Source organism: Oenanthe melanoleuca, chromosome 10 (assembly GCF_029582105.1).
Source record: "Oenanthe melanoleuca isolate GR-GAL-2019-014 chromosome 10, OMel1.0, whole genome shotgun sequence".
NCBI lineage: Eukaryota > Metazoa > Chordata > Aves > Passeriformes > Muscicapidae > Oenanthe > Oenanthe melanoleuca.
The window spans coordinates 7,590,389-7,618,054 of NC_079344.1; the positions used below are offsets into that span (position 1 = coordinate 7,590,389).

The following is a 27,666-nucleotide window of genomic DNA, read 5'->3' on the forward strand; positions in this document are numbered from 1 at the left end:
TCAGTTTCCATCCCAGCTACCCCACTCACTGACCTCACTCCAGTCAGCAGAAGGGAACAGTTTGCTTCAGCTATGTCACTGCCAGGTTTGAACAAAGGGACTTTGCACAGGAGGGTCACATACGGTCACATAATTGCTCCTGATAACTCTGGTGCACCAACCTCAGGGAAAGAGGTGGAATTGTAGTGCTGAGCTGCTTGAGGTTGCATTACAATGTGCAATGTTAACACTAATTAACACACATTTTATGAGGCTCATTTGTCACATTGAAATTGCAAATAATACAGTGACATTTTCTCTAGGGTATCTAAGAGAAGCTTTAAGTCTGCCTTTCTTCTTTCTTACCAACCAAGATAGTTTAACTGAAAAAGATTTAGGAAAAAGCCACATGGAACAATTAAAGTTACAGGGTGACAACCATAAAAGTGCGTTAGGACTCCGGAAAAAATCACTTAGAGGAGAAAGGGTCAGAGATCTATCAAATGATGAATGTAATTGATGGATTGGATGGGAATCAATTTGTTTGTTGCCCCCTCAAGTGTTTAGAGCCAGCAGGTATGAAATAAAGCTAGTCAGGTACACATTAATAATCAACAAAAGGAGACAGTTCACCTGACAAGGTGTGGAAGTCCTTGTCCTGGATGATATACATATTTTAAAATTATTCATGAGTTAAAAGGGGACAAATTCTCATACAAGAAATCTGTTGTTGGTAACATTCAGCCTAGGGAACTCCCTATCAAAATATAAAGTCCTGGGGAAATAAGATCTTTAGTTGGCCTCTGGTCCATACTAAGAGCCCACTTTCAGTTACAGAAATAGAAATAGTATTGGTTTGATCCACAGAGGCTGCTTTTATCTTAATATATTCTATTTTTATTCTGACTCAAGTTTTTTAATGAATTTTATCTAGCTGAAAATCCCTTACTTATGGACACGTGCTTGGGCATGTGATGGGATTCTGGGGCTTGTCCTGGGCAGGGCCAGGAGAGAGACTCAAAGATCCTTGGGGGTTCCTTCCACAGCAGGATATTCTGGGATTCTGTGATTATATGCACTTCTCTTCTTGACTAGGTTGTTGGGTTCTTTGGGGCTTTTTTGCAGGGAGATGAGATCAAAGGAAACATTTCCTGATGTTTGAGCTTTTTTAATGACTATGTTTAGTATTTTCTTGTTTAATAGTAGATGGCAGCTTAGGAGTTACTGTCTGCATCATAGGTATAGTTCATCTGGTCTAGTTAATGCTGTTGGAACAACTTCCTGAAACAATAATACAGAAATTCAGAGGGCAATAACATATGTAGACTTCACAATAGTTGAGCTGTGGAAATTTTTTAATTTATCTAAGTAGGGTTTTTTTTAGATTCATATTGAGGCAATTCCGACCCATTTTAACTATGATTTTAATATCTTCCTGTTTCACTTTTCATTACCATCATATGAATAAAATTTTAAATCCACCCTGCAGCCATTTCCTCTAGACTATATTCTTTACAGAATAAGCTATGATGCTGGAAATAGGGAGGGGTTTTTGAATTCTCATTTCAGCTTTGTGACTGACTCACTTGACTTTGAACAAATCACGTAAGTGTCTGTGCTGTCTCTAAGTTGAAGATAACAGCAGCCTTACAGGAATGCTTTTAAAGTAAACTATGTAAAATTCTATGAAGATTTAAATTGTGATTTACTAGTATTTTTGAAATATTCTGCTTTAGGGATGGAAAAGCATGCTAATGAGCCTTGGGTGCATAGAACTAGCTTTGTTTTGTCGTTGGCTCAAAGTGATCTCTCCTATGAATCAGAATATGTGGGCTGCAAGTGGAGTCTGTGTGCAGATGGGGTTCATTCGTTCTCTGTACTTCTCATGGTGCTTCATGAGGAACAAATATCTGCCTTCATCGAGTTCAGTGAGCAAGCCTGTTCTAGGACTTCTGCAGAACACAGTAGGGCTAACATTGTTTATTTTATACACATAACAATTGCATCTGGAAGTCTGCCAAGGACTGTCAGGCCCCCTCTAACCTACTAGCCTGACAGGTGATGCTGTGTTGTAGCCTGGGGTGCAGTCCCCTTGCTTGTGACTGAGAATGCTCTGTGTCACTTCTCTGCAGGAAGTGCAGTGCATCCAGAAGGAAGGTGTTCTGTGCCCAGGTAGTGTTCAGACAGACACTTGGGATGTTGCCACATTGTGCAGTGAAATCTGGGATCTGAGAAGCTCTGTATTTTTACAGGTCAGACATGCACTGAAAAGATATAAATAGCAGATGACCCAAACAGTCCCTGCCCTAAAGAGCTCTGAGTGTTGCAAGTTGAATGGAAACAAGGCATTGCTCTGAGATAGGCAAAAGCTATTTCCTTTTATTACATAGTCTCACAGACTTTTTTTCCTTAGAGATATTTTCTGTGGAAGCCTAAATTCTAAGAACTTGTGTAGTAAAATGTGGTTTTTTTCACTTTCTAGTAATGAAGTCACACATATTTATAGCATTATCATGTAAGAATCCCAAGCAGCAATTACTAATTAGAAAGGGGGAAGATACTCCTCATTTGACTGAGGAAATAGAGCCATGATGAATTAAAGAGACTTCTCCTGACTCATGAGTAACTTAATGTGGAGCTAGAAATTGAGCCCAGACCTCCTGAAATTCAGTTCACTGTTTCAGTCATATGACCATCCTTTTCCAAGTATCAAATGTATACACAAGGCTTTCCAGTTTAGTCTTCACATTAGTTTCCAGTGAAACTTTGCCCTTTCACTCATTTTAGCAAAAAGGCAAACATTTGCCCATTTGTCTCAATAGTAAGTAGAAACTGCTCTCTATACAGATGACAATTTCCTCTCCATTCACATGTTTCTCATCCTAGTACTAAAGGCCAGCCTGTGTCAGCAAGGGCCCGTTTAAATTAGAAACCAAATAATATTTCAGGGATGCCTTGGGCTGTATTGTGGAGAGGGTTCTTTGCAACCCTTGCCAGTTACTACTTGGTGGTCCTGCCAATCCTTGCTAAGTTTCAAAACAGAAGTTGCTCAAGCTGGAGCAGCGCTGCTTGCCCGGCATACGCAGCTGGACAGCTGGGACTGAGCGAGGCCCGGCGCTCAACCAGGCTCAGCTCACCAGACCTTGTAAAGGGACAGGGGAGTGGCACTGTCCTAATTGCTAACATTCCTCCTCTGCAAGACTTCTCCTGATACTTATTTAATAAGCCTAGGCTCATGAAGTCTAAACAATTTAGGCAATCAAGTGGTAGCTGATGTGTATGTGGAGATAGAGATGCAGCCAGACTATGTGAAGAGTGAAATGCCTAATTTCTTACTTGGCCAAGCTTTATCTGGCTTTTGCAGCTGAAGTAATACCCCAGGCAGCTGTGCCCAGGAATGGAATTTATGTTGTGAGTACCTCAGTTGCTACACTTCAGGCCAGGTTTGCACAGCCACAGCTCCTACTTGAGTGAGCATGGCCCGACTGCCAGCATGGTCTTCTCATCCAGTGAGTAATACTCATAAGTTCTAGTCTGAAGGCTCCTGCCAGTGGCAACAAAAATTAGGGATGTGGTACTGCTGTGTTCTCAGAGGCACAAAAGTCAGGTTCAGCAGAACTGGCTGAAACATGCAGGCTTTCCCACATCACAGCAAGAGTTGTTTGTAAATAGGCACACCTTCATATATAGAAAGGAGTGAGCATCTAGAGACTACTGTGTGTGGAGGTTTCTTATTTTTTGTGGAGCTGTTGCTGAGTATTTTAGCATTAAATGGGAAAAAAGCATCATTACATTCATTAGCATTTCATTCAGATTTATTTTCAGCTCATAGTGGAGGCAGGGAGATACTAGATAACTAGACAGATACTAGGTAACTAGATGCTAAACTTTCATTGACGGGGTGAAGAGATCTGAGGTTCAAACTGGAAATGGGACTTGAGTGGACATGGGACAGGGAGGAAAAACGAATTTTCATTAACCTGGGAAATGGTTTTTGTTAAAATAAAAAAGAGCACCAAAATGCATGAAGTTTCTATAGTTTCTCAAGAAAAATAAAAGAAACATTATTTCAGCTCTTCTTTAAAATACACAAAGGAAAGACAATGCTGAAAGGAGAGTATTTTTACTGATTGTACTTTCAGTGTTCTCTCATTAATGGTCTCTTTGTAAGAGGTCGTTTACCATATTTGATTAAAAGAGATTCACTCCGCATAGTTTTAGAGTAACTTTGTTAATGTTTTTTGATAACTTTTGTTTATCAGCCTAAGGCTTATTGGCCATAACTGCATTGTGAGCTCAGTAAATGGTTGTTAGTGCATTTGCAAACAGTTCAGCCTGATTACATTCATCTAAGCACCAATTTTACAGCCATGTCAGTGGGGCCATTACAGGACTAGAGCAAGCAAGCAGGCAGGCACCCTGCACATACCTCTCTCAGCACCATGATTTACTGCCTCTATCTGCTGCCTTTTACAGCTGTGTGCTGGCTAGTGTCCCTGTCTTCTGCTTGGCTTGTTTCTGCCCTGTAATGCTACATCCTTACTGTGGAATCCGAATCTGACTTTGCCACTGGACTGGAGAACAGCCTGTGGCTTTTCTAAAGTTCTTTTCCCATCTTCCCTGTGGTTACCTTGTGCTTAGAAAAACAAACTGGTAGGGGTCATACTAGGTGGACACAAATACTTTTCACCCACTTCTTTTTGACTAGTCTGTGTTCTTTGACCATTTTCCAAGCTATCTCTTGTGTTTTGTTTTGACTTGGCCTGATAGCTGAAAGCTTTACTGTTAATTATTATTTTTGACAGTTACGACATTGATATTCCACCCTACAGTATCCTCTGACCTGCAGGTATTAGAATGCACAAAGATATGCCTAAAATGTCACAAAGGAATGCACATCACATCTAGTTATGAATGAGTTCAGATAAACAGAGTACAGTATCTCAAGGAGACATGACAAGGATCACTGACTTGAATATCTGCAGTGAGAAACAGTTTTGGAGTAATTTCTGATTATAGAGTCAGTACATTAAAACAATATGGAGTAATAACTTGCATTTTTTGTTGAGCTGATATTCACATTTTGATGGATTCATCTAATTAAATCAACAAAACATTGGCTATTGGGATAGAAGGATTTGAAGTGCACAAGGAAGGTGGGAGGAGGACAGCTACAAGAGTTAAGTGTCTAGACAAGGATACTCTGAAACCATTTGGCTATGGTGAGTCCTCTGGAGGTTGAGTAGTGGTTCTTTTTTGCTTCAGAACAAAAGGGAAAAGGGGCCATGTGGTATCCTGGTTGATAGCAGCTTATGTTATTTGATGTGTAAGAGATAATAGTTCCAGAACTCTGACATTGTTTTCTCAATAATTAGTATGTAAACAAAATTAAAGTATCATCCTTAACTGTGGCTGAAGGTTCACATGTTCATATTTTTTCAGGTGGAACTTGCAGAAATTTGCACAAAGAGCGAACATTATATTGGCACAGAAGGTGGAGGAATGGACCAGTCAATCTCTTTTCTGGCAGAAGAAGGAACTGTATGTGTACCTTTGTAATCTAAACTAACAGTGTAATACTAATTTATGTAAGCAAAAAAGCCTTCATAGGTATCTAGAAGAAAGACAAGACAAGAAACTGGAATACCTTAGTAAGCAGTATAAGCACCATTGGTGTACAAATGAATCAGGAATGAAACTTACAAACTTGGGTATAATCAAGTATGACGAGTTTGAATGAATATGGTGAGGAAAACAGAAATGGCAAGAAGAAAGGAAAAGACGTGGGAAAAGATGTACTCTAGATGAGCACCAGGTTCCACTATTTGTCTAATTCATGCTGAACTTAGACTGTTTCCCATATAACGAAATCTGAATGGTCAGCATGCCTTGTATTCAGTGCAAATGGGATAATTATTACAAAAATGCTTTCTTGAAACTTCTTATAACCAAACAGTTCTAGGAAGTTTTGCCAGGTTCAGTTACAAAGACAATAGAGACTTATTTTTTCACCAGTTTTGCTAATTCCAGACAATTCTGTGGCTGGATTTTGATGTAGAAGACATTTAGCAGTCTTAAACGTGGTGACAGAAGGTGAACTAGCTGTGATAAACAGGACCTGCCAAGTTATGCATGAGTGCTTGCAGTGGAATTTACAGTGAGGTTCATCTGCTGTCCCAGAAGGTGCACAGGACTGCAGCTGTTCAAACCTCAGACCTGTCGAAATACTTTTATTGGAATTAATGTAGCATTTCATAACCTTTACTTTCCTTATGATTGTGGCATTATATCTCTACAGCCTTTGTTCCTTAACGACATGTCTTGGATGAGCTTACACAGAAAAAAACCCTATTTCCTAGAAGTACACCAAACATTTAATGCCATCATAAAACACATGTACTTCAATTTTTCAATTTCACATCACCTGTACCTTCATGTTTATACTGTTAGTAGTAAATGCACAGCTACATGAATAATGAAAGACCGAAGCAGCATAATTTCCTGTCATACACAGAGATGATTATGTAAGTGCGAGCTTTTCTGATCTATAGCAGTGGCAACCAAAAAGACAAAGAAATGTTGAATGAGAAAGGAAATTGTGAACAAACCAGAAAACATTCTTGCTTCAGTGTACTTGCAGCTGAATGCAGCTCTAGCCTCCCATCTTAAAAAAAAGTACAGTAAAGGACACTGAGGTTTATCACAGCTAGTTTTTTTTTTTAATATGAGCATTGACTCAATAATTTCAAACCTTTCAGCTTGGAAAACAAAAAGTTTTGAGGGTGATACTTTGAAGCTTGTAAATTCCCTAAACAAGTAAAGAGAAGGTAAATGGAGGATTCACTGTTTTTCATAACTGAAGAGCTAATAGAAACACAATGACATTAGCAAGCAGCTTGTAAAAAACAAACAAGGAAGTTTGGGTTTTTTTCCAAAACATTCATTGTTAAATTGAGAAATACCATACATTGTGGAAGGCAGAAGTTTTAAAAGGATTCAAAAAAGACCTTTGTGGATACACTAATAGAGTGTTAAACTATATGTAGCTATTTAACATAATAGTCAGATGTTTCTTACAGTGTAAGTATAACCATTGTAATCTTTGCTTATGGGAATTTGGGAAAACATACCCCAAGAAAAGATTGCTTTGTATATGTTCTATTTTTCTAGTCCCCCTAAATAGCCATTTATGGCTACTGTCAGAATCAGGACACCAGACCAGCTTAGTGATACATTCTGGTCTAATGTAGCAGATCTTAAAGGGTATATTGAAATGTAAGCAAGTCTGTCTGTTTTGATAGTAATTCTGTGATGGGGTCCAGAATCTCAATGGCAGGGAGTGACACACATGCTGTACATAATGTACAAGCGGATTTGTCATTGTTTATTTAGCACTCTAGCTGCTCAAGGGACTCTCTGAGGGTGAACAATGCCAAAACCAGTAAGATGTCCCTGCTTGCACAGTTACAGTCTATTCTAAAAAGCCAAAGCAGGGCACATGATTTACAACTTATCCCAGTGAAAAACCAGATGTGAATTTAATCTCTTGATTACATTACATCCTGAATTATTTAATTAATGGATGCCTAACTTATTCCATGAAAAGGTCACAAATGTTGGGAACATCTTATGCAGCTTGTGTGAGCATGTGTGAGGCAAGGCAGTCTCTTATGCAGAAAGGAAGAAACAGTAACTACATTCTTACACATAGTTTTATTTAGTTTCTTGGTTTGATTGTCTGTGTGTACCATGATCACTGCCTCAAATCATTCCTTAAATGCTGGTAAAATACTGTACCTCAGTGAGCTAATGTTGCTGTAGTGCAAAATCAGAAGACCGAGGGGGAGATGGACATTGATGAAGGGGCAGGGAATGCAAGGCCCCTTGTTTCTAGTGGCATGCACATTAGCTTCAGCCAGGCCTGGTACTTCTCTGCAGATCAAAGTGAAACTGTTGTCTTAAACAGGCAAGAAAAATAGGTTGGGTGGGGTTCTGTAAAATGATGAAAAAACCCAAAGACTTAATGGAAACGTTTTAAAATCCAGCTACAGGGAAAGGTTTGAAATGTATGTGTAATTTGACCAATGAGGTTAAACCTCTTTTCTTGCTGTTTCATGTCAGTTTTCTTTCCTTAACTGTCCCTGGATTTTCAAGAGAAAAAACACGCAAATTTGCATTTGATTTATAGAACTAAGTGCACTGTTAGCTAGCAGTAAATTAAAACTAACCATTCATTTTTCTTTCAATAGGCCAAGTTGATAGAGTTCAGTCCACTGAGGGCAACTGATGTTAGACTTCCAAGTGGAGCAACGTTTGTTATTGCTAACAGTTGTGTTGAAATGAATAAAGCAGCAACTTCTCATTACAATATTAGGGTAATGGAGTGTCGGCTGGCTACAAAGGTAACGCATGGCTTATGTCAAACTCTAATGAAACCTTCATCTAAATATGTGCTTTTTTCCACTTCTGACCAGTTGTGTCTTTAACACCTGGCTAGGTGCTACTCTTAGTGTAATTTGTCTTTCCAGAGCCAGACACTTCCATCTGCGGGAACAGAACTCCTGCCGAGCTTAATGGAAGTGCAAGGACTGTGTCCTTATATAGAAGATTATTTGATTTAGATCTATTAAATTTATTTTTTATTATATTTCAGTGGAGGAAATAAGTCTATTTTTCAGAAAAAAATATTCCCAGTTAATAAGACACATTGTTTCTAATTAAAGCTGAATAATGACAAATAATGGAAAGCAATCAGTATGGTCACATGTTTATATGTATATATGGCAATTTCTAGGATTTAGAGAACATCCAAGCTAGTAGTTGAAGGCCTGGAACTAATATTAGAAATGCTGAATAGAAGCATGTATGTCAGTGTAAAATTTAAAAACAGGCTTGAATTAAACCCCAATATTTAGGGTGTACTGCCAGTTTACAGCTTGAAATTATCTCTAAAATGTATGGAAATTGAACAGGGGAAATCTAAGTTCAGCTTTAATTCTGGATTTTGTATGTTTAGGGGTATGTAAATGTAGGGTTTGATTTGAGTTTTTTATGGGAAGACAGTACATTCTTCTTTGATAGAGTAAATGAGGAGTAAGCACAAAGATTCATTGCAGTTGTACCCAACACAGGGTGCTGTGAGAAAGAACAGAATATGAGTCACAAAGTCTAGAAAAAAGCTTTGAAAAATGCAGTGTGGAACTCCTTGCCACAGAACATTAGATCAATATCTTATCAATATTCAAAAGTACTTTGAACATCTTTGATTTTTTGATAAAAAATAATTTCTTCCAAGTTTTAGTTAGTGCTAAAAAAATAGTTGAAGATCTGATCACTGACAAAATTTATTATAAAATAATGTGCTGAGTTATTTTTTGAGAAAGGAAGCTAAATTTCAGATGAATTTTTAAATGGGCTTTAAACCCAAGTATAAAAGGAATAGTTGCATTTCAGTTGTATCTAAGACATGGTAAAACAAATAGCACCATTGACCACAGTTAAAACTGTTGCTACTGAAGTTAATAAGAAGATTTTTAAGCCATTAAGAAAATTAAGATAAGAACCTGTCTTATTTGTTAGTTCTGTTATAACTGATAAATCTCTAATTTGGAATTGCTAATTGACAAAATACATGTTTTAAAGATGAGCTTCTTTTGTAAATTCATTTTTTTTTGCATAAGGAATAAAGAGCTTTTACAGATAATCTATTCTAAAAGGCACTGTACAACTTGTGCATTAAACTGTGAGAGCTTTTGAAGCTGTTGTTCCATATACCAGACTTTGTGAATTGAATCACAGTTTTCTAAATTGCTTTAAATTATTAGTCCTGTACAGTAAACTGAAGAGGTAGTAAGGAAACATCTTTTCTTTTACATTCCTATTAGCTATGATGCAATCTCTAAAAATGTACTTTTAGCAGATGCTTGATTAAGGAGACTAACAACATACACCTGTCTGTTTTTAAGCATATGCTACCCAGATGGAAAGCTGCACACACTATAAAAATACATTGAGCCAGGAAAAGACTGTCTTTAGGAAGAGGTCACAGTGGGGTAAAGGAGGGCAGGTATGTAAGTGGAAACAGGGAAGACTTTTAAGTACCATTAAGCTAATGGAACTATGAACTAACATGCTGGGCCTTGCAATAATGCTTTAAAATAAATTCTCATTGTAAGTGCCTTAGGATAGACTTTTTTCCCCTTTTCTGCTTTAGGTAATTCTAGAATTTCATAGTTCTTTACTGTGTAGGTGAAGATGCCAACACATCCCTGTTTGAATTAGTGTGGAACATCTTGGTATCAGTCTGTCCTACAGCGAGTTCTTGATCATCTGGGCAAATTATCATTCTTAGATTCTGTTTCTTTCCCTTCTCTCTAGTGAATCATGCTTTTGCCTTTTGCCTTTTGCCTTTTTCTTTCCCTTTCTCTATTCTTGTAGATGCCTCTGAATGCTCCCGTGCACTCTGCTCAGTGAGTCTGAAATTTAAAGATGTTTCCATTTCGCAGAGCACTCACAGTTCTGCAGGGATCTGACCTGTTCCTCGTGGTTCTGAGCTCTGTCCCTCATCATTCTGAGCTCTCTCCTCATCATCCTGAGCTCTGTCCCTCATTGTTCTGAGCTCTGTCCCTCATTGCTCTGAGCTCCTAGTTAGACTTTCTTGTATTTATATTTGTCCCATCATTTACCAAATATGTTTTCCTCTCAGTTCTCCAGTGTGCTATATTGAACAATAAAGAACAATAAAGCCCAGAGATTCTGTATCCTGGCAGTTAAGAGCCAGCTGCTTGATGTCCCTATCTTTAATCCATCTAGTCAGAGATCATCCAGAAAATATCCAACTGTGGGAGAAGTATTTGGATTAGTTTTTGTACATTAAAGAGATGGAATTTTTTTTCCATTTCTGTTCCATGTCCATTACAATTCAAGCTGCTGCAGCTAGACTGTTTTCAAAAAACATTTCTGTTAGCCCATAAGATTTTTCCCAGTGCTCTTAGAATCAAAACTTTGCTATAAGCAGGATAGACCTTTCCAGCAAAACTGTGCCTGCTGCCCCAACAGGGTCATTTTCCATTTGGAACACTTGATCTGTAGAACCCTAGTGTAGTTGGCTTGCCTGAAATACAGCATCTCCCTTGAAGTAAAGAAATGGGAACAGATGTGACAATGCATGTGGCATATTTCTGCAGGGGATTATTTATTAGAAAAGTAAGTAGAAAAAATTTTGTTGCCTTATAGAATATTATTGTTTGTAAATTCTGTTTAACTTCTCATAATAAAGTCCAGGGGATGCTGAATATTTGGTTTAAAGCATGAGGAAAATAATTTCCACTCATTTAGTACCTTGAAGATCTATATGCACCAACATACAACATATTTAAGTAAAATGAAGCAGTAATTTTTCTCCTAACTTATCAGTAAGTAAGCTAAAATACAAATTACATAAAGGCTGTAGAGTTCTAGTTACTCAGAGCCTTTGAAAAGGTAGCCAGAATTCACTTAACCAGTCCTTTACAGAAAAAATTCTCTCACGCTGGTTTCTGCATTAGGCACTAAACAGTTCTGCTTCATGCTCCACCATGGAACATATATGATCATGTTTTAAATGGCAACAAAGTTATATGACTGGGATTTTGTTTGTTTTGCCCTGCTGAGCCTGACATAAATCTCAGCAAGTCACTAGATGGCACCAAAAGTAGTTAATTTTTAGATACTGCAGTAAAGCAAAACTGGAAGAGCCCCTGCAAAAAAAGCACTGTTAGGGGAAAGTGAGAATCTATACCTAGATAGCTGGGCAGCAGATCTGCTTAAATTTAATGCTGTAACTTTGCACAAAACAAACCAAATATTTTTCAGACATGTGTGTTAATCCCATGACTTTTTTAACCCAGAAAATTAAATGGCTTTGCTGAATCAAGACAAATTATTTCAAACCAATCTCAGTCCAAGCCGGTGCTTATTGAAAAGAATAAAACACACTGGGTGAAATCTTGGCCTTGCTGATAAAAGGTTTGAATTCTGATTTGTATAAAGATTTCATTCCCTGGTCTTTCTGTACTGGTTTAAACTCTTTCCAGACATACAGCTTCATCTAGAAGTTTTAAACTCAATTTCAATGGTGCAGCACTGGAGATACACCACGTGCCTATGAACACAGTAAAATAACATTGGTGTGTGTACCTGATAATCTTTGTTTTACTTTGTAATCTCTTGAAATCTCTTGAAATTGAAGTTGATATGTGAATGATCACTGACTATTCTTCTAGAATTCATAACATCTAAATATTTAACCTTAAGAGGAAAGCTGCTTTCATTAGACACATGGGAGCATCAGCACATATTTCAACCTTCTAGAGAAAATTCTGTTGGACATTCTGCCTTTCAGGATTCTGGTGTGTTGAAGTAATGACTGTCAACTGCCAAAACATCACAAAGATACACAAAGCATGGTATCATTGCCAGGAGTGGGGAAAGCAGATCCATCCATAACTAATAAATATCACAGCAACCGTGTAGGAATGGAACAGATTCAAACCAACATTGTACCATTCCTGGAAAGGCCCAGAAGTTCCTTTAAATTGGATTAAAGAAGGTACTTAAATTTTACTTAAAACTCCAGAGATTGAGAAAGGTTATGGTTATTCTCCCCAGAAATCTTATGACTGCTTTCATTTTTAAGGCTAGTACGAGAAAAGGTGGTAATGACAACCTCAAATATTAATCAGAAAATTCCAGAAGCATATTGGAAATGTCAAGCTGAAATGTTAGAGCAAATACTAATAGTATGGAAATAGACTTTTTAAGGACTTCTGGTGTTATAACATCATAGCACTTGTATAAACAGCTGTCCAGATGGGATTGTAAAAGGTTAGTAAGTAACACAGTTGAAGTAACACAGTACATGGAAGAGGATAAATCACTGATCTGATATCATACAAATAATGCCAGTAGGGCTTTTACAGGCAGTATCTGATTTGAGGGAAGAATATCTGGCATTCACAGATCTTTAATAATAAGTATAAGCATTGACTGCTCTGTACTGATAGAAAGCAGGTTCTGATGGTTCTCAATTATGTGAAAAGAGAAAATGGGCCTTAAAGATACTTACAGACAACTAATAGTTTTAAACAGGAAAGCACAATATTTTCTGTTTTCTTTTTCTTTTGTTTTAATTTTAGCTTCTCTCGAAGTCAAAAGGCTTGGAGTGGAGGAAAATGTTGAGACTCCATGATGTGCAAACCAAGCTAGGAGTTAGCCTAGAGGAAATGCTGACCATTGTCGAGGAGGTATTACATCCTGAGCCTTACAGCACAGAGGAAATTTGTAAATGCCTGGGAATTAGCCTGGAGGAGCTCCGCTCTCAGATCCTTAGTCAAAACATGCAAGATGGTGAGCATATATGAAATGGTGGGGTTTACTGTACAACGTTGGTATTATATAAAAATTTAATGCATTCATAAGCAGTGCAAGTAGAAGTCTTGCCAGAATACTTGGCTGGAATCTTCATTGGGAAGTGAAAGAATTGATACCATCATCAGTTGATATTTTCATTCTAACTTTTAACTTAAAATAGAGCAAACTTTGATTTTGATTGAACTGTTTCTAAAATGATGGAAATAGCAGATAACTGGTGTTCAAGACCAGCATAGATGGGCTTGTACTTCTGTTCTTAACTGATAAGTACATGATCACTTCCTAAAACAGGCACTGGACAGCAAGTCGTCTTGATCTCTCCTGAGAAAGTTTCTGTGACTCTTACTATTGCTTTCTCTTTTAGGAAGATGGTGGTGGAGATGAACAATTTACTATCTAAAGTATTTCCCATGTATTATTGTTTAGGATTATACCACCCAATCACACATGAAGTGTATCCTGGATGCATATAGTAGGGTTCCTAATACCAAATAATAAAGAATTTATTAAATAATTCACTTGCTTTCATAAAAGGTTTCCAATTGAGACCAGAATCTTTCTGTAAGAACTACATAGAATCCTTCTTCCTTTTTTCCATTCTGTAGCATTAATACCTATTCTTTTGGAGCCAAATTAATCCTTGTCGGTCCTTCCCAAGACTGCTTTCAGGAATGTGTATATTGGATGTATATAGATATGTAACATAGCTATCTATACTGACACTTACTTAAATAATCCATCCATCTGAAGTGATTATAAATTTTATATATTGACCAAGGACCAGGTCCTGAATCTTTAACCTGTTTTGCACCCCAGTGGTATCAGACAGTATAAGACTATCTTATTGTCTAATAACACTGCCAGAAGATACCAGGATGGAATAAGATACCTTAAGCCAGCTCTTTATCTCCATATAAAGAGTTTTGATAACTTTGTACTGTCTATACATGAGGAATATATGAACCATGTACCTGCACTCTGCAGCATTTTCCTGGGAAACTGCAAGGTTGTAAATCTTACACTGTCCCTGCACTCTCCCCTTCATGAAGCAATGCAAGACTATTAACTTTCAGATGTTTATACTCCTTATACCTGGTTTATAAAAAAAATTTCTACAGTTCTGCAAAATTGAGTTGTTTATACAGGTTATCGTAATTTTTTTCCAAAAAATAAAGTCTAGATGAAAGATTTAGACATAAAAGCCATAGAAGAAACTCAAAGGAAATTTTATACTGTAGCTCTGAATACCATTTGCAGATGTTTGCTGAACAGAATCTCTTAAACTCGCATGACCGTGATTTCATTTGATAAGACCAATTAAAAAGGATTATGCTGAAATGCATGTACAATATAAAATTAAATAAAAGATTTCTGTAAAACTTATTCAGATGAACCAAGACAGAGATAATGAATCTAAGTCTGCTGGGTTTGTTTTACACTATACAAATTACGTGTTATGTTGGCTTTGGAGCACCCACGGCTTTTTGAAGAAAACTTTTTTTTACTTCCCCTCTACTTTCCCACTCTGATTTAATGACAATGCCTGGCTTCTTCATGGGAGAGAGAAAACATACTGTTAAATAAGTAATCTTTGCAGAGAATTTCAGAGTGTCATTGAATTTCTTTGTGAAGAACAAATGTGAAGAACAAAACATAACATTTAGGGGAACTTTGCATGCCCAGGGATCATTACAAATATTGTTTTGTGCTGGCACTGTGTCTCATGTTTAAGGATCTAAAAGTGTTCTGTACATACCAGTTTAGCCTTAAGTCCAGCTTTCCCTCCTCTACTCCTCCAGTGGCAGTACTGTATACTTACATAAAGTTTTATCAGTATGTAAGGATGACCAGATAAAAACTGCACATCTCAAAGGAATATTCTATGGACTGGCTTTGGTCAAGTCCCCAGTGTTGCTGGAAGCCCACAGCAACACTGCCTCCCCTTTACAGCAAGTATTCAAGGATTTCTGCCATTCCACACTGTACAGCCCATTTGTTCTCCGCTTTTGGAGAAGTACAGATGGTCTATAAAGCCTCTCTAAACTTCTTTCAGTTATTCCTTGGTCAACTCACAATCCTGAGTTTAAAGCTCCCTTGCAAATGTTTACACATGGATTGCACTTGTGGCTTCTGAACATCTCTAGAAAAATAATATTTATTACTTTCTAAGGTGCACTGTGCCATAATTTTGGCTTGGACTTGAATGCTTCACAGAACACATAGTGTGTGGTGATTGTGGGACATTAAGTATTTATAAACTTCACCACAAAAGGATATTCTCCTGTAAAACAGTATATTCCTTTAACCACTAAATGTTTTTGCTTTTTAAATGAGGTATTTTTTTAAACCCATTTTTCCTTTTCATATAAAAAATGTTAATCTAATTCTGACATTAAACCTGAGAATGAAATCGCCATGGGAGGAGCAGGCATCCATTTGCTGTGTGGATTTGGCTGTTTAACTCCTATTTGTCCCCTGGAAAGAGAATTCTAAATCTGTGCTGCAGGTTGCACAGGTGGTGCTTGAACAGTTGAATTGTTCATGGGTGTTGATGGTGATCTGAGTTCAGGAAATTTCCACACTCCTGCACTGACACATCGTGGTGAGGGGGTCTCAAGTGTTCTGTCAGGTGGCTCTGGAGTACAAAAAGCTCTCTCTGTGCAGTAGATGCCCTGCATGACCAGAAGTTACACCTCCAAACTGATAGACCTCAGAGTTCTTCCCAGTTTAAGAGATCAGGTGCCTAGTTCAGTCTTGCCCTGATCCATGTCATGAAGAAATTTTGGGACATACCACAGAAACAGAGATGTGGCTGCTCCAGGCAGATCCCATACCTGGAGGATCGAGGCTTTTGGGGTGTGCCACAGGTTAGGCACAGGCACTGAGTAGTCTAGGTTAGCTGCAAAAGCCATCAGTTGTTGTAAAGCCATCATTCCTCTGAAGGAAAAATCACATTAAACCAGTAGTTATCATAATCTCAAAACAGGTGTCTGCTAAATGTGTCACCAAATCCAGCAATGACTCGTCCCCTGGTTTATTTTCAGAATGCCAGATTGCAAACAGTTACTTGAGCAGTCCCAGTAGAGTAACTGTTCCCCACTTCAAGGAGGGGGTTCACAATCTGGCTCAAATTAAAGCCATCTGGCAGCATTTTCTTATACACATTATGGGCCAGAAACCTTCACCCTCATCATGTTCAATCAGCAGGATGCCTAACAGAGAAGGGTACTATTCCACGTGAGTAATGGTGCTACAAACTGTCCCTGCACAAGTGTGTGTCCGTGAGTTTTTCCGGTTGTAAATTTCTAACAGTCCCATCAGCCATGTGTAGCTCATTAATCTGCAGTGAAATGTATCTTTAGAAGCTGCCAAAGCAACTAGAAAAAAATATATAGCCTGGAGAGGTTGGTCTGTAGCTAAAGGTCAGATAGAATTGTACAGGAAGCCTCTAAAGAAAGGAATCTGCTGAAGTTGAAGTTGTAACAAATAATATGAGTTGCTGAGAAGCCACAATGTTTACTTATACAGAAAAAAAAATTCCTTTAAACAGACTGGACAGGTTTGCACAATTTTTGTAAGGCTAAAATTAAAAAATATGGCCATACAGTTGAAAATCCACCGTAAACATTTCTTTTATATTTAGTTAGCCCACAATTATTTGGGACTAATAGCCCAGATTTTTGTCTGTTAAGGGATTTTATATGGATTTTGGACAAGCTTTCATTAACATTAGTCTGCTGGTCTCAGTAACTTGGAAGGCTCTTGCTGCAGTACTATCTATTAGTGCCCTGGAAAATAGCACCACTCTTTCAAGGGCTTTTGGTGGTTTGTAAGTGAACTGAATTTACCTGTTAATGGGTGATCTGACAGAAATCCTCTGCCAGGAGCAAAGCTCAGAGAAGTTGAAGTGGGAGAAACCAGGCCTTTATTATAGTTGAGTAGATTAGGAAGGTATATTTACATTTTTGATCTAATTAATTACCTAACTCCATACCTTACAGTAGATTTAAAGATCCATGTGCTTTTAAAAATCTGGCATTAGTTCCCTAAACTCTGCTTTTTATGCTCTCCTTTGAGCACCACAGAGGGTGAGACCATATAGCCCAGTTCTGTGCAATCCTGCAAGGGTTTCTTTGAGGGCTTCAGCTTTTCCTCTTTCAGAGCACTGCAGCCTTGTTTCAGATATAAACCAATCAGGTGTGGGCCCTCTGGTTTTGTTTCTTATAACTGTGACAGAGTATGGCTTAGGAGCCAATATACAAGCTTTGATGTAGCAAACGGATTCCAATATAGATGTGACTTTCAGAAATATAATCTGTACTCTGTCTTCAGTTAGGTAGAGAGGGTTTGTTTGGACTACCCATCCAAACAGAAGAGATAGAAAGAGGGTTTCTGTATTATCAGAGGCATTTGGTGTTGAAAGCTGAAAATATGTGAATAATTTCATTATTTTAGAATAAAGCTTGGAGAGTACTGAGCTGTTTACTGTCCTGAAGATAATTTTTCCTGAAAAGAAAACTTCCTGAGAAGAAAAGCAAGCTATAACAGAAATTTTTAAATGCAAACATGATTTTTTTGAAATAAAATGCTGCCTATAACAGACCAACAGCTAATGCCAGGATCCCAGCCTTTAACCAGCACTAATTTGGTAAACGTCCACAAAGGAGCCTGCAAATAACACACGGCACTCTCTGCTGCCTGGAAGGAACGTGTTCCCAGGCACAGGAAGCTGTGTCAAGGTAGCCTCCACCAGAGGCTCTCCTGGGAGCCAGCGCTGCCCAGGACACAGCTCAGGTCCCCTGGCTGGCAGCCAGAGCCCCACTGTGGTTGCCAATTCCTGACATGATGAGCACAACACAACCCCAGAGATTTTAAGGTAATCTGGCCAGTGGAGCATTGCTCTACCAAAGGGTGGTCTCCGAATCAATCACAGCCTTTGGCAAGTCTGTGGCCCGACAATTGAAACCAGACATGTTTTCAGTTCATTCTTTGGGTTACTACTGTTCGATGGTGATTTACAAGAGAGTGTGAGCTATGGCAATCTCTCACGCAACTTTAGATATTCCCTAAACGAATGCACATTTAGAAATCTCCTTGCTCTAAAACAATGCCTCTTAAGAAAAGAATATTTAAAGAGAAACCATCCTTAAAAATAGGCCAAGCTGCCTTTCTTCAGTGTTCAAAAATACTGAGGCACCACTTTGCAAAACACAGCGCAACTAACTCCAGCAGCAACAACTCAGAAACCAAAATATGCTCTTCCTGTGTGATACTCTCAAGTCCATGTTTCTGAGGGGCACTCAATTTTCTCATTTCTGTCCTAGTTTGAAATGCTTTCAGAAGGCCTGTTCACAAGACAAACAGTACAGGGTTTCTCAGTAGCAGGCTGTATTGAATTACAAAATAAATAGGAGCAGAAGCAATATCAGCAGTAGCAGAACATTGCTACGTTAAATGTTTCGGTCTCATTTTAGACTACTTGTGTCTCAGCACTATTTTCAGTATTTACAGTTGTGAAATACTCTGGAGAAATAAAAAGGCATTATAGAGGTGCTGATGAAGTTTTAGTCTGTAAGGATTGCTGCCTGGAGTGTACAACATGAGAGACTTCATACTGGACCTAATTTTATTTCCAGTCTTTCAAGGAAGATTTCTACATGTATTTGCAAATGTAGATTACTGAAAGAGTCAGAAGTGGTTCTAGAACTTGGCAGTCTCAACAGAACAGAAAAGTGGGGACTCGGTTGGTCTGAGTCACACAGCAAGTTCTATTTTAAATACAGGGCTGATCTTGCTTCTCCTTTTACCTCTATTTGAGTGTTTTATCAGCCATTTTAGAAAGTAAGAGAGACCAGGAGCTGAATGGAAAGAGAAACTTCACTGTAAAGGAGAATTTACATGTAAAAAGAAGATGAAGAATGTTCTGAAGTGCTTTAGCAAGATTCTGCTATGCTACAATAAGGAAACAGTGCAGTAGGTGCTCCATATAGAGGTTAAAGTCCATTAATATTTACCACCCAAACAGCTCACTCAAACCAATTTAGTCATAAATTAAATTATGTCATGCATGCTTCTGGTGAACAATACTTCCTAAATAGTAGCCATGGTATTAAAGCAAACAGAACTATATTGGGAGAGGAAAACAATGAACTACAGCACAAGCTTGGGAACAGCAGATCAATTCTCAGATATTAGCTGCAAACCAAACCTTCCTGTAAATATGGGTGGCTTGTGGAGTCTTTAACCACAGCCATCTCCTTCCTTTCTATGCCCCATTATTAAGGCTTGATGGAGGTCTCTACCCTGATGGCCACACAGGTTTGGACACCCCACTGACCCTTCCCAGCAGAATTGCATTTTTGTGGCACAATAGAAAATAGTCTTTGTTCTTAGTAGGTCAATACTAATCAGTACCTGTCTGGGCTTGGCATCTCTTCACATCCATAAAGGCAGCATTGATGCTTTGGCAAGTAACCTGTACCAAAAATAAACCCTGAAAACCAAAGTGAAAGCACCTGTTCTCTTCACTGTACCTTTAATATCTGGTATTATCTACTGGATTGTGAGCCTGCATTATTGAGAAAAGAAAAAAAAAAGGAAACAAGTGGGTGGTGTTTTTTGTGGTTTAGTGGTTGCTTTTTTTTCAAGCAAAGGTCCATCTGCACAGTTCCATAATTGATGCAGATTTGGCATGGAACAGCCACACACAAGGCCTTGGGCCAGCAGGTGCTGGCTGACAGCTGCCTGTAGGGCACTGGGGACCCTCCAGGTGTTCTCCTGCCTTTGTTCTGCTGCTATTTGAAAACTTCAGATTAATGCCCTAATGCTGTCACTGCCAACCCTTGCACTTTCTGCCTTGCCTCTGCAAAGTAAGAGGAGAGACTGAGCCTGTCCAGTGGCACAGCAAATAACCAGAGCATGTGCATGAAGCTGTCAAAACAAAAGAAGATGTGTACGTTGCATTCTGATAACCTCTACACATTATTTTTTATTAGGCCTTTTAAAACACAATCCTATTGTGTTTTTGTATGTTGCTTTTGTAGTGAACAATAATGCAGTTTTCTTTTTGTGCAGTTTCCACCTTTAAGCTATACCAGCGTGCAAAGCACGTGTACAGTGAGGCTGCCAGAGTGCTGGAATTTCAGAAGATTTGCAGCAAAGCACCTGCCAATGCACTCCAGCTGCTGGGAGAATTAATGAAGCAGAGCCATATCAGCTGCAGGGAGATGTATGAGTGCAGCTGTCCTGAACTGGATCGCCTGGTCGACATCTGCCTGTAAGTTCTGACCACAAGCAAGAGTAATCGCCTGTGGAGAATACGGTTCGAATTGAGGAGAAAATATGACATCCTTGGCTATTGCAGCCTTAAAATGAAAGTATTCTTGTCTCTCCTTACAAAATTAATCTCCTGCAGGGGCATTACATGGTCAATTGTTTCCCTGCTGACATCTGTGTAATACTTTCAGATGAAAGCTACGGTTTATGGCTTTATTACAGATTTTGCTTTTGGACTGACTCATCGTCACAAGTGTTACGTTAGACTGTTGGCTACTCTTTTTTAAGTTGCAGAAGAAGTCATAAGTGGTTTTCTTAAAACATCATCTTACTTGTTCTATCTGAACTGTTACTTTTGCTCTATTTCTTAGAATTATAGCATCATAGAATGCTTTGGGTTGGAAGGGACCTTAAAGATCATCGTGTTCCACCCCCCTGCTATGGGCAGGGACACCTCACACCAGACCAGTTGCTCAGAGCCCCATCCAAACTGGCCTTAAACACTTCCAGGGATGGGGTGTCCACAATTTCTCTGGGTAACCTGTTCCACTGTGTGTGCCTCACAATTCTCATAGGAAAAAATTTCTTTCCAATATCTAATCTAAACCTATCTTTTTCATGTTTTCTAAGCATTTCAGTACTGCTGCCACAGGATTTCAGGGCATAAACAAGCTGTTCTACAATCTTAGGTTGTCTTGGAATTATAATGAAATGTAGTGCAATGCCATTTACATTTTTTCAACTATAAGTAAGTTGTCCAGAGTATCAGATAGGTTGGACAGCACTTCACTGTTTAAGAAATGAGTGTGCTAACTGTTACAGGGGCTGACACACTGCTTCTCTATGTGCTGTCTGAGCTTTCCACATATAATTAAGTCTCCATCTCTGCCCCAGCATTATTCTTTCAGCTGTGATCCCTTCCAAACTCACTTTGGTCGTGAGGAAACATTCTCAATTCCAAAGCACATTCCCTGAGTGCCATTTTGTCCCTTCTGTTCTCCCACACACAGGTTGTTGTGGTATCAGGCTGTTTCCATGACTCAGCTGCAGGGGACGATGAGATCTGGTACAATCATGTGTTAATCCACAAATCAAAAACAAGCACTTAGTACTCACATCCTACATAGCATTTCATCCCTCCCACAGGGTCAGCATCAAACAGTGCACACATTTCAGTCCTCCTTTATTTCATTTTTTCTAGTATATTTAATCACAGGACAGACACCTGGTGCTAACTGTGATCTAAATTCAGTGCCTGCAGAAGGAATTTAGTGGTTGGTGATTGTTTCTACAGTGACTGGGGGAAATAGTTGCTCACCTGTCCTACTTCTACTCCATCCCTGCCCCAGCCATCCTGTCCCAGCTGCTTCCCACAGTCTCATAATGGCTCCCTGGTGATGCCACCCTCCCAACTTGTGCCTCTAATTGTTGCTTCTTCTCCTTGGAGAAGGGTGTGCTTCATTTGGGAAACTGCCCTAAGCTGGAGTAGCATTACTGCCAGAAGGGAAATGTGGGGTGACACAAGTGTCTGCAGATTTCTAAAAGTGTATAACTATTCTGGATGAATGCAGCTTAAGCCAGCATCTAACTTTTGGAAAAAAAGTATTAACTTTTCTTAAGTTGTACATTAAAAAGCCTAAAGTACATAAAATCAGTAGTCACTCTAGGATGACTTGGCTGATGTGATTATAGAAATGGCTGGGAACGACACAAATTACATTCTTTACTTACAATGATGTGCAGCCACCCTGTAACTTTCAAAAGCTTTTCCAAAAATACATTCCACAGAATTGCCTGAGTCTACTGCTGCTCTCTCCTTACAAGGTTTAAACTGTGAAGAGTAATCTGCATATCCAGATGTTTTCTCTTTTGCCTAGATCTTTATGTGTTACTGCATAACTTCTGCCAAGAAAGAAAGGGATCCATACTTGCTGTGGTTTGTAGTGCTGAAAACTGTAACCACGAGTTGGTCAGTTGTTTTTTTCATTTTGCAAAGATTGAAGACTTTTGCTTTCTCTAACCCACCTCATGCTGTTAGTAGTTGATTTACCTGTTAGTCTTCTAAATCAGATAACACAGCAGATTTACTAAACAATTAGGGGAAAAAATTCCATGTGAGCTCCTGAGTAAGTTAGGTTCTTGAAAATCTCTCATTCCTTAGTGTTGTACATAACTTACTTTCATTTACTTATTCTCCATCTTTTAGTGCTGTAAATCCTGGTATTTTTTGTGTTCCCAGCCATGCCTCTTACAGACAGACAGCTGAATCCTCTCTGACCACTTTTAAAAGATACAGATTGTACATTACATCCAGGTGCACTATGGTAGCCAACACAATTCTGCATTTTATCAAGACTCTTACCATTTCCATATTCTTAAAGCTGCAGAGCCTGCAATCATGGCATAATTTGAAATTTCAACAAAGCCAAAAACACTTAAAGATGCTATTCAAATGCAAACTACAAAGCAGAATAAGCACAATCCTTCCCATTCATATATTTAAATATTACTGTGTTAACTCCATGCTTTCTGAAAAGCTACTTCATAATTTTAGGTATTTCAAATTAACAATATTGCTCTGTTTTTCTTTTTTTTTAAACCACAGTTATTTTTAAAATGGACTACTGCCATATCTTGCCTACTGTTTCCATATACCAAACTAGGGGATTTCCATTTTTACTCTCTCCTTTTATTCTTTTATTCTTCTTTCCTTTGCTGCAGTACTCATATTTTTACTCTTATTTACACCCCATAAGCTAATTGTCTTTGTGTCCAGTGAAGATTGGAACAAGATATATAAACACTTGCAGCAGCAAAGGCCAGAACCTGGGACTGGGACTGAGTGTCCCCAGCACTGGGCTGCAGACACATTTTCCTTGTCCCTGCAGCACAGCCCAGCAGCATACAGGGCCTTTCCCACACATGAAACCCACAGCTCCCACTGTGTGGGTGAGCTCCCCATCCACAAGATTGTCTGCTCGGACTCCTCTTCCAAAACTATCTAGATGCCAGTGCACAAGAGGAGTGTCTGGCCAGGAATCCCACTTTACCAGAGGGGTCCAGCTTAGTATTGAACTGATTAAAACTTTAATGAGGCAGTTTTCAGACCTGTTCCAAAGATGACTTCCTTGTGTTTGATCTAGGTACCTCCCAGGCACCACATCTCCTGCAGACACAGAATTAGGTGCTCCCTCCTGGACCCATGTAGTATCAGGTAGCCCCAAGTGGCTGCTATCACCATATTTGACACTGTTAAGCCACAGTATTTTGAAACACAGTGACTTCAGCTCTGCAACAGGCATATTTTCTGTCTACTTTATGCTTTATTTCAGCTAAGTATTCGAAAATGACTCAGTAAAAATGAGGCATGAGCATGACCACAGAGAATTATGAAATCAATAAAAGGTTCAGAACAATTCTGAAGGGATTTCAGTTGCCTACCAAAATAAAAGCCAGACACCATCTGAAATATGAAGTTCTGTCTGAGGTAACAGACCAAATGAGTACAGACAGTTGATTTAACAGACTCTGAAAAGTGGATTGGGCCTTATAAAGTCAATGGGAATTTCCTTATTGATTGCAACTGAGACTGGATTGGATCCTGCTCATTTTAGGAGGTTGCTCCATGGACTAGAAACTACCAAAATTGCATCAGAGAATGAGTGGCTTACAGGAATAACAATAAGTAAAATAAAACACCAACAGGAAATGCAAAATGAACATAAAATCGAGACAATCTGAAGGGTGGCACCACACAGAAACACTGAAGAAAGTGTTTCTGTTCAAGAAGAGATGTGTGTTTAGAATCAAACACGTATGCAAGTACTTGCTTGAAATATGACCTAAACCTATATTAACTACACCAGATTCATTTAACAAAAAAAGCACACATGAAAAATTACAACAGCCCACTCCAAATGAGCTGTCATTTTCCAGTGCTGTTCACATGATGTTGTCTCTCCCTTTAACATTCTGGGGCTGGTGAATCTCTCTGTGCATGGCTATTGGAAACACATCAGAAGTATTTGTTTGTAAGTCAGATTAGATCTCCCACAAGAATAAGATTTCAGATGAGTTTTCTAAATCTTACTCGTTCTGTTCTCACTAAGTTAGAAAAGCCCCAAAGTAACTTATTACATGGTATTTTCCTATTTTTTCTGAGTCTAAGGTCAGGAACACAGGTAAGCAAACTACTGAAAACAATTCTAAATTCTAATGAGATGACATCTGAGTCTTGCAGTATAACAGCATGGGGTTTGCTCTAGGACGTTTCTAGTAGGCCAGTATCTTGAGGCTGGGAATGGTTTATATTTTGCATGTCATTTATTTGTCATTGTTCTTTCTGTTCACACTCCTCATTGAGAGCATTTTTTTTCTTTTGGGACTACATTCATATTTTACCTCTACAGCCTGAAGTTCATGAGGTTTCTCTAAAGAGAGATACCCAACTCTGTTCATTCACCATAAACAGTAGTTTATGTGAGTTTATTTTATACAGAGTGCAGTGACCCTATGACTTTTTGAGAGTCTCTGAACTCTTCTCTTGACTGGCACACTCAGCAGTCCTGCAGAAGCCTGTGAATCTTCAGCGTGGTTTAGATCTGTCCTGGAAGAATAGAGCTATTTGTCTTTGCCACATTAGAAAATGGCTTGCATGCCTACATCCTGTGCAATTAGTTTATGAACCCTCTTTTGTTATTTTTGTCATGTATTTCTGTTTTCACTTCTGATGTCTTATGAATGTTGCTAACACAATTCCTTTCTTCTCCTGCTTTCTTCATCTCAGCTGTGCTGTGATCCTAAAAACAGCTGATGCTGAAGCATTACAAAACAGGGGGACTTTTGGAACTGATAGAAATTACTATACTGCAGTTTAAAGCATCAGCACTTTTCTTTGGCCCAAAAGGGTAACTGCAAATTGCTGTAGTGTTACATACAAGCAAGTAAAAATCAGAAAAGTCCAATGACATGGGAATACTCAAAACACATCTGAGTTTTCCATAAAAATTTTATATATGACAAAGTATCTCTTTTTGGTTTATTTTACATTATTCTTTTCCCCTGTTATTTTCTTTTAGGCAATTTGGGGCCATTGGGTCACGTCTGACTGGAGCTGGATGGGGTGGCTGCACTGTGTCAATGGTGCCTACTGACAAGCTGAACACTTTCCTAAAAAATGTAAAAAAGGCTTATTACCAAACGGATGGCCAAAGGTTAGCAGTGGAAAATAATAGTCTGTTTGCTACCAAACCTGGAAGAGGAGCTTTGGTTTTTGTTGAGGCCTAAGGAACATAAAAATTTTAAAGAAACTATGTAGAGCATGTAGAACTGGCAGTACTTCCCATGCCACAGTACATGCTTTTTCTGGTTTTTATTGTAATGAGCAGTTGCTATTATCAAAATGTATTTCTGAAGAAGCAATTAAAAGAAAACTCTTTGATTACAAATGCCTTTTTTTCCCCATATTAAATATATCTTTCAGTATAAATATTGATTTACTAAAACCTATTGACAGGGAAAAGGGAAATTGAAATAAAGATGATGATTTGTAACACTGTCTCACTCTTCCCTTTACTGTAATAAAAGACAAAAAGGTGTGCAATGAGCTGTCTCAGTGGAGGGAGGGAACCCTGCACTGTTTGCAGGGCTGTTCATTGCTTTTTCTCTTCAGGTCCTGGATATTGTTTTGTTTGGAGTATTCTGTAAAAAGGAAGATTAAACTGAAGTATTCAGAAAATTGGAAGGACCTTGCTAAACATCCAAACTAAACATCCTACTCTCCACAAGTAGGATAATTACTATTGAAATTAGTGATAATATTGGAGGAACCAAGTAAAGCATTATGTTAAGTAGGACAAACTTTTCTCCTGGTGGTATTTTTAGGAATCTTTGTGCAGGTATGAAAGTTTCAAAAAAAATGAACACTATTAATGAGCTATATGATATGACAACCTAAGTGAATGAGCAAATAATGAAGCAGAGTTGGATTTTGAGTTATCCAAACACCATGATCTCATGCTTGAGTCCCAGCTGTGCATCTACATCATAAAACATTTGCATTTTGTACAAAACTATTATAAAGGACTAAATATGATCCACTGACCATGTAAAAAAAACCAATTACAATTTATAAGGAATAATTAATGAGAGAATTTACTCAGTTGTACTAAGCAAAAATATGTTCTGGGTAGGACCAAGGGAAAATGTCATTGACATTACTGACAAATTCTGAGCTTGCTACCACTGTCTGCTCCTGCCATCTTCTATGACTGCTCTGGCAGTACAGACCCACAGTTCTCAGCAGGAAAAATGGTTGTGATTGCAGAAAGGGGACTGTACACCAAGATCCCCCAAAGATGTCCTAACCCTGCGCCCAAGGGGAAAGTCAAGCTCCTGTGGCCTCTCTCTTGCACAAACTTCCACTTCTCTGCTCTCTCCAAAGAAAACCAAAGAGAAGATTTGGTCGTGTCACAGCCCTTGCAGACGTAAAAGTCACAGCAAGAGTTGGCCCTGGGCACGTTTTTGTGATGCTAAGCACGAGTTAATGTCCAGAAGTCTGCATCAAATTAGAGATCTCACAGATTTTCTGTACATTACCCATGCTAATTCAGGCCAAACCCAAATTCTCAGAGGCTCTTAACTCTCTGAGAAGACTCTGCCAAATCTGAGCACAGCAGATGAACGACAGCCAATGCAAACTACCAGATCTTTTCAGGAACCTCAGAGGGGAATGTCATGGCTGTAGTACCAGTAGAGATGATCTCTTATTTCTGACAACCAGGAAAATTGGAACAGAATGCTTGAGTAAAGTAAATCAAACACTCGAGGAAAAGGATGGGCTCTGGGCACAAGAGGATTCGGAGGGAGGACAGTTAAAATGTGAGAAGGGGAGAGCAAAGGAGAGGAGAGACAGTTCTGAACAATTGGCAGAATTATAGAATGAGCTAATCTTAAACATTCCCTCCTGTCATCTTTGAAATTTAATATATTTGTAATGTACAG

At 38.7% G+C, this 27,666-nt stretch overlaps 1 protein-coding gene across 2 annotated transcripts in view; it reads left to right on the forward strand.

The window, feature by feature from the left end:
* GALK2 (galactokinase 2) overlaps positions 1-26,221 on the forward strand; it is a 44,281-nt gene extending 18,060 nt beyond the window's left edge. For both annotated transcript variants that reach the window (XM_056500200.1, XM_056500199.1), the window contains 5 exons: positions 5,422-5,520; positions 8,229-8,381; positions 13,155-13,365; positions 20,464-20,665; positions 25,743-26,221. In XM_056500200.1, coding sequence (XP_056356175.1) covers positions 5,422-5,520; positions 8,229-8,381; positions 13,155-13,365; positions 20,464-20,665; positions 25,743-25,950 — 873 coding nt within the window. In that variant the 3' untranslated portion in view covers positions 25,951-26,221. The remainder of the gene's footprint in view (positions 1-5,421; positions 5,521-8,228; positions 8,382-13,154; positions 13,366-20,463; positions 20,666-25,742) is intronic.
* Positions 26,222-27,666: the final 1,445 nt, after the last annotated feature.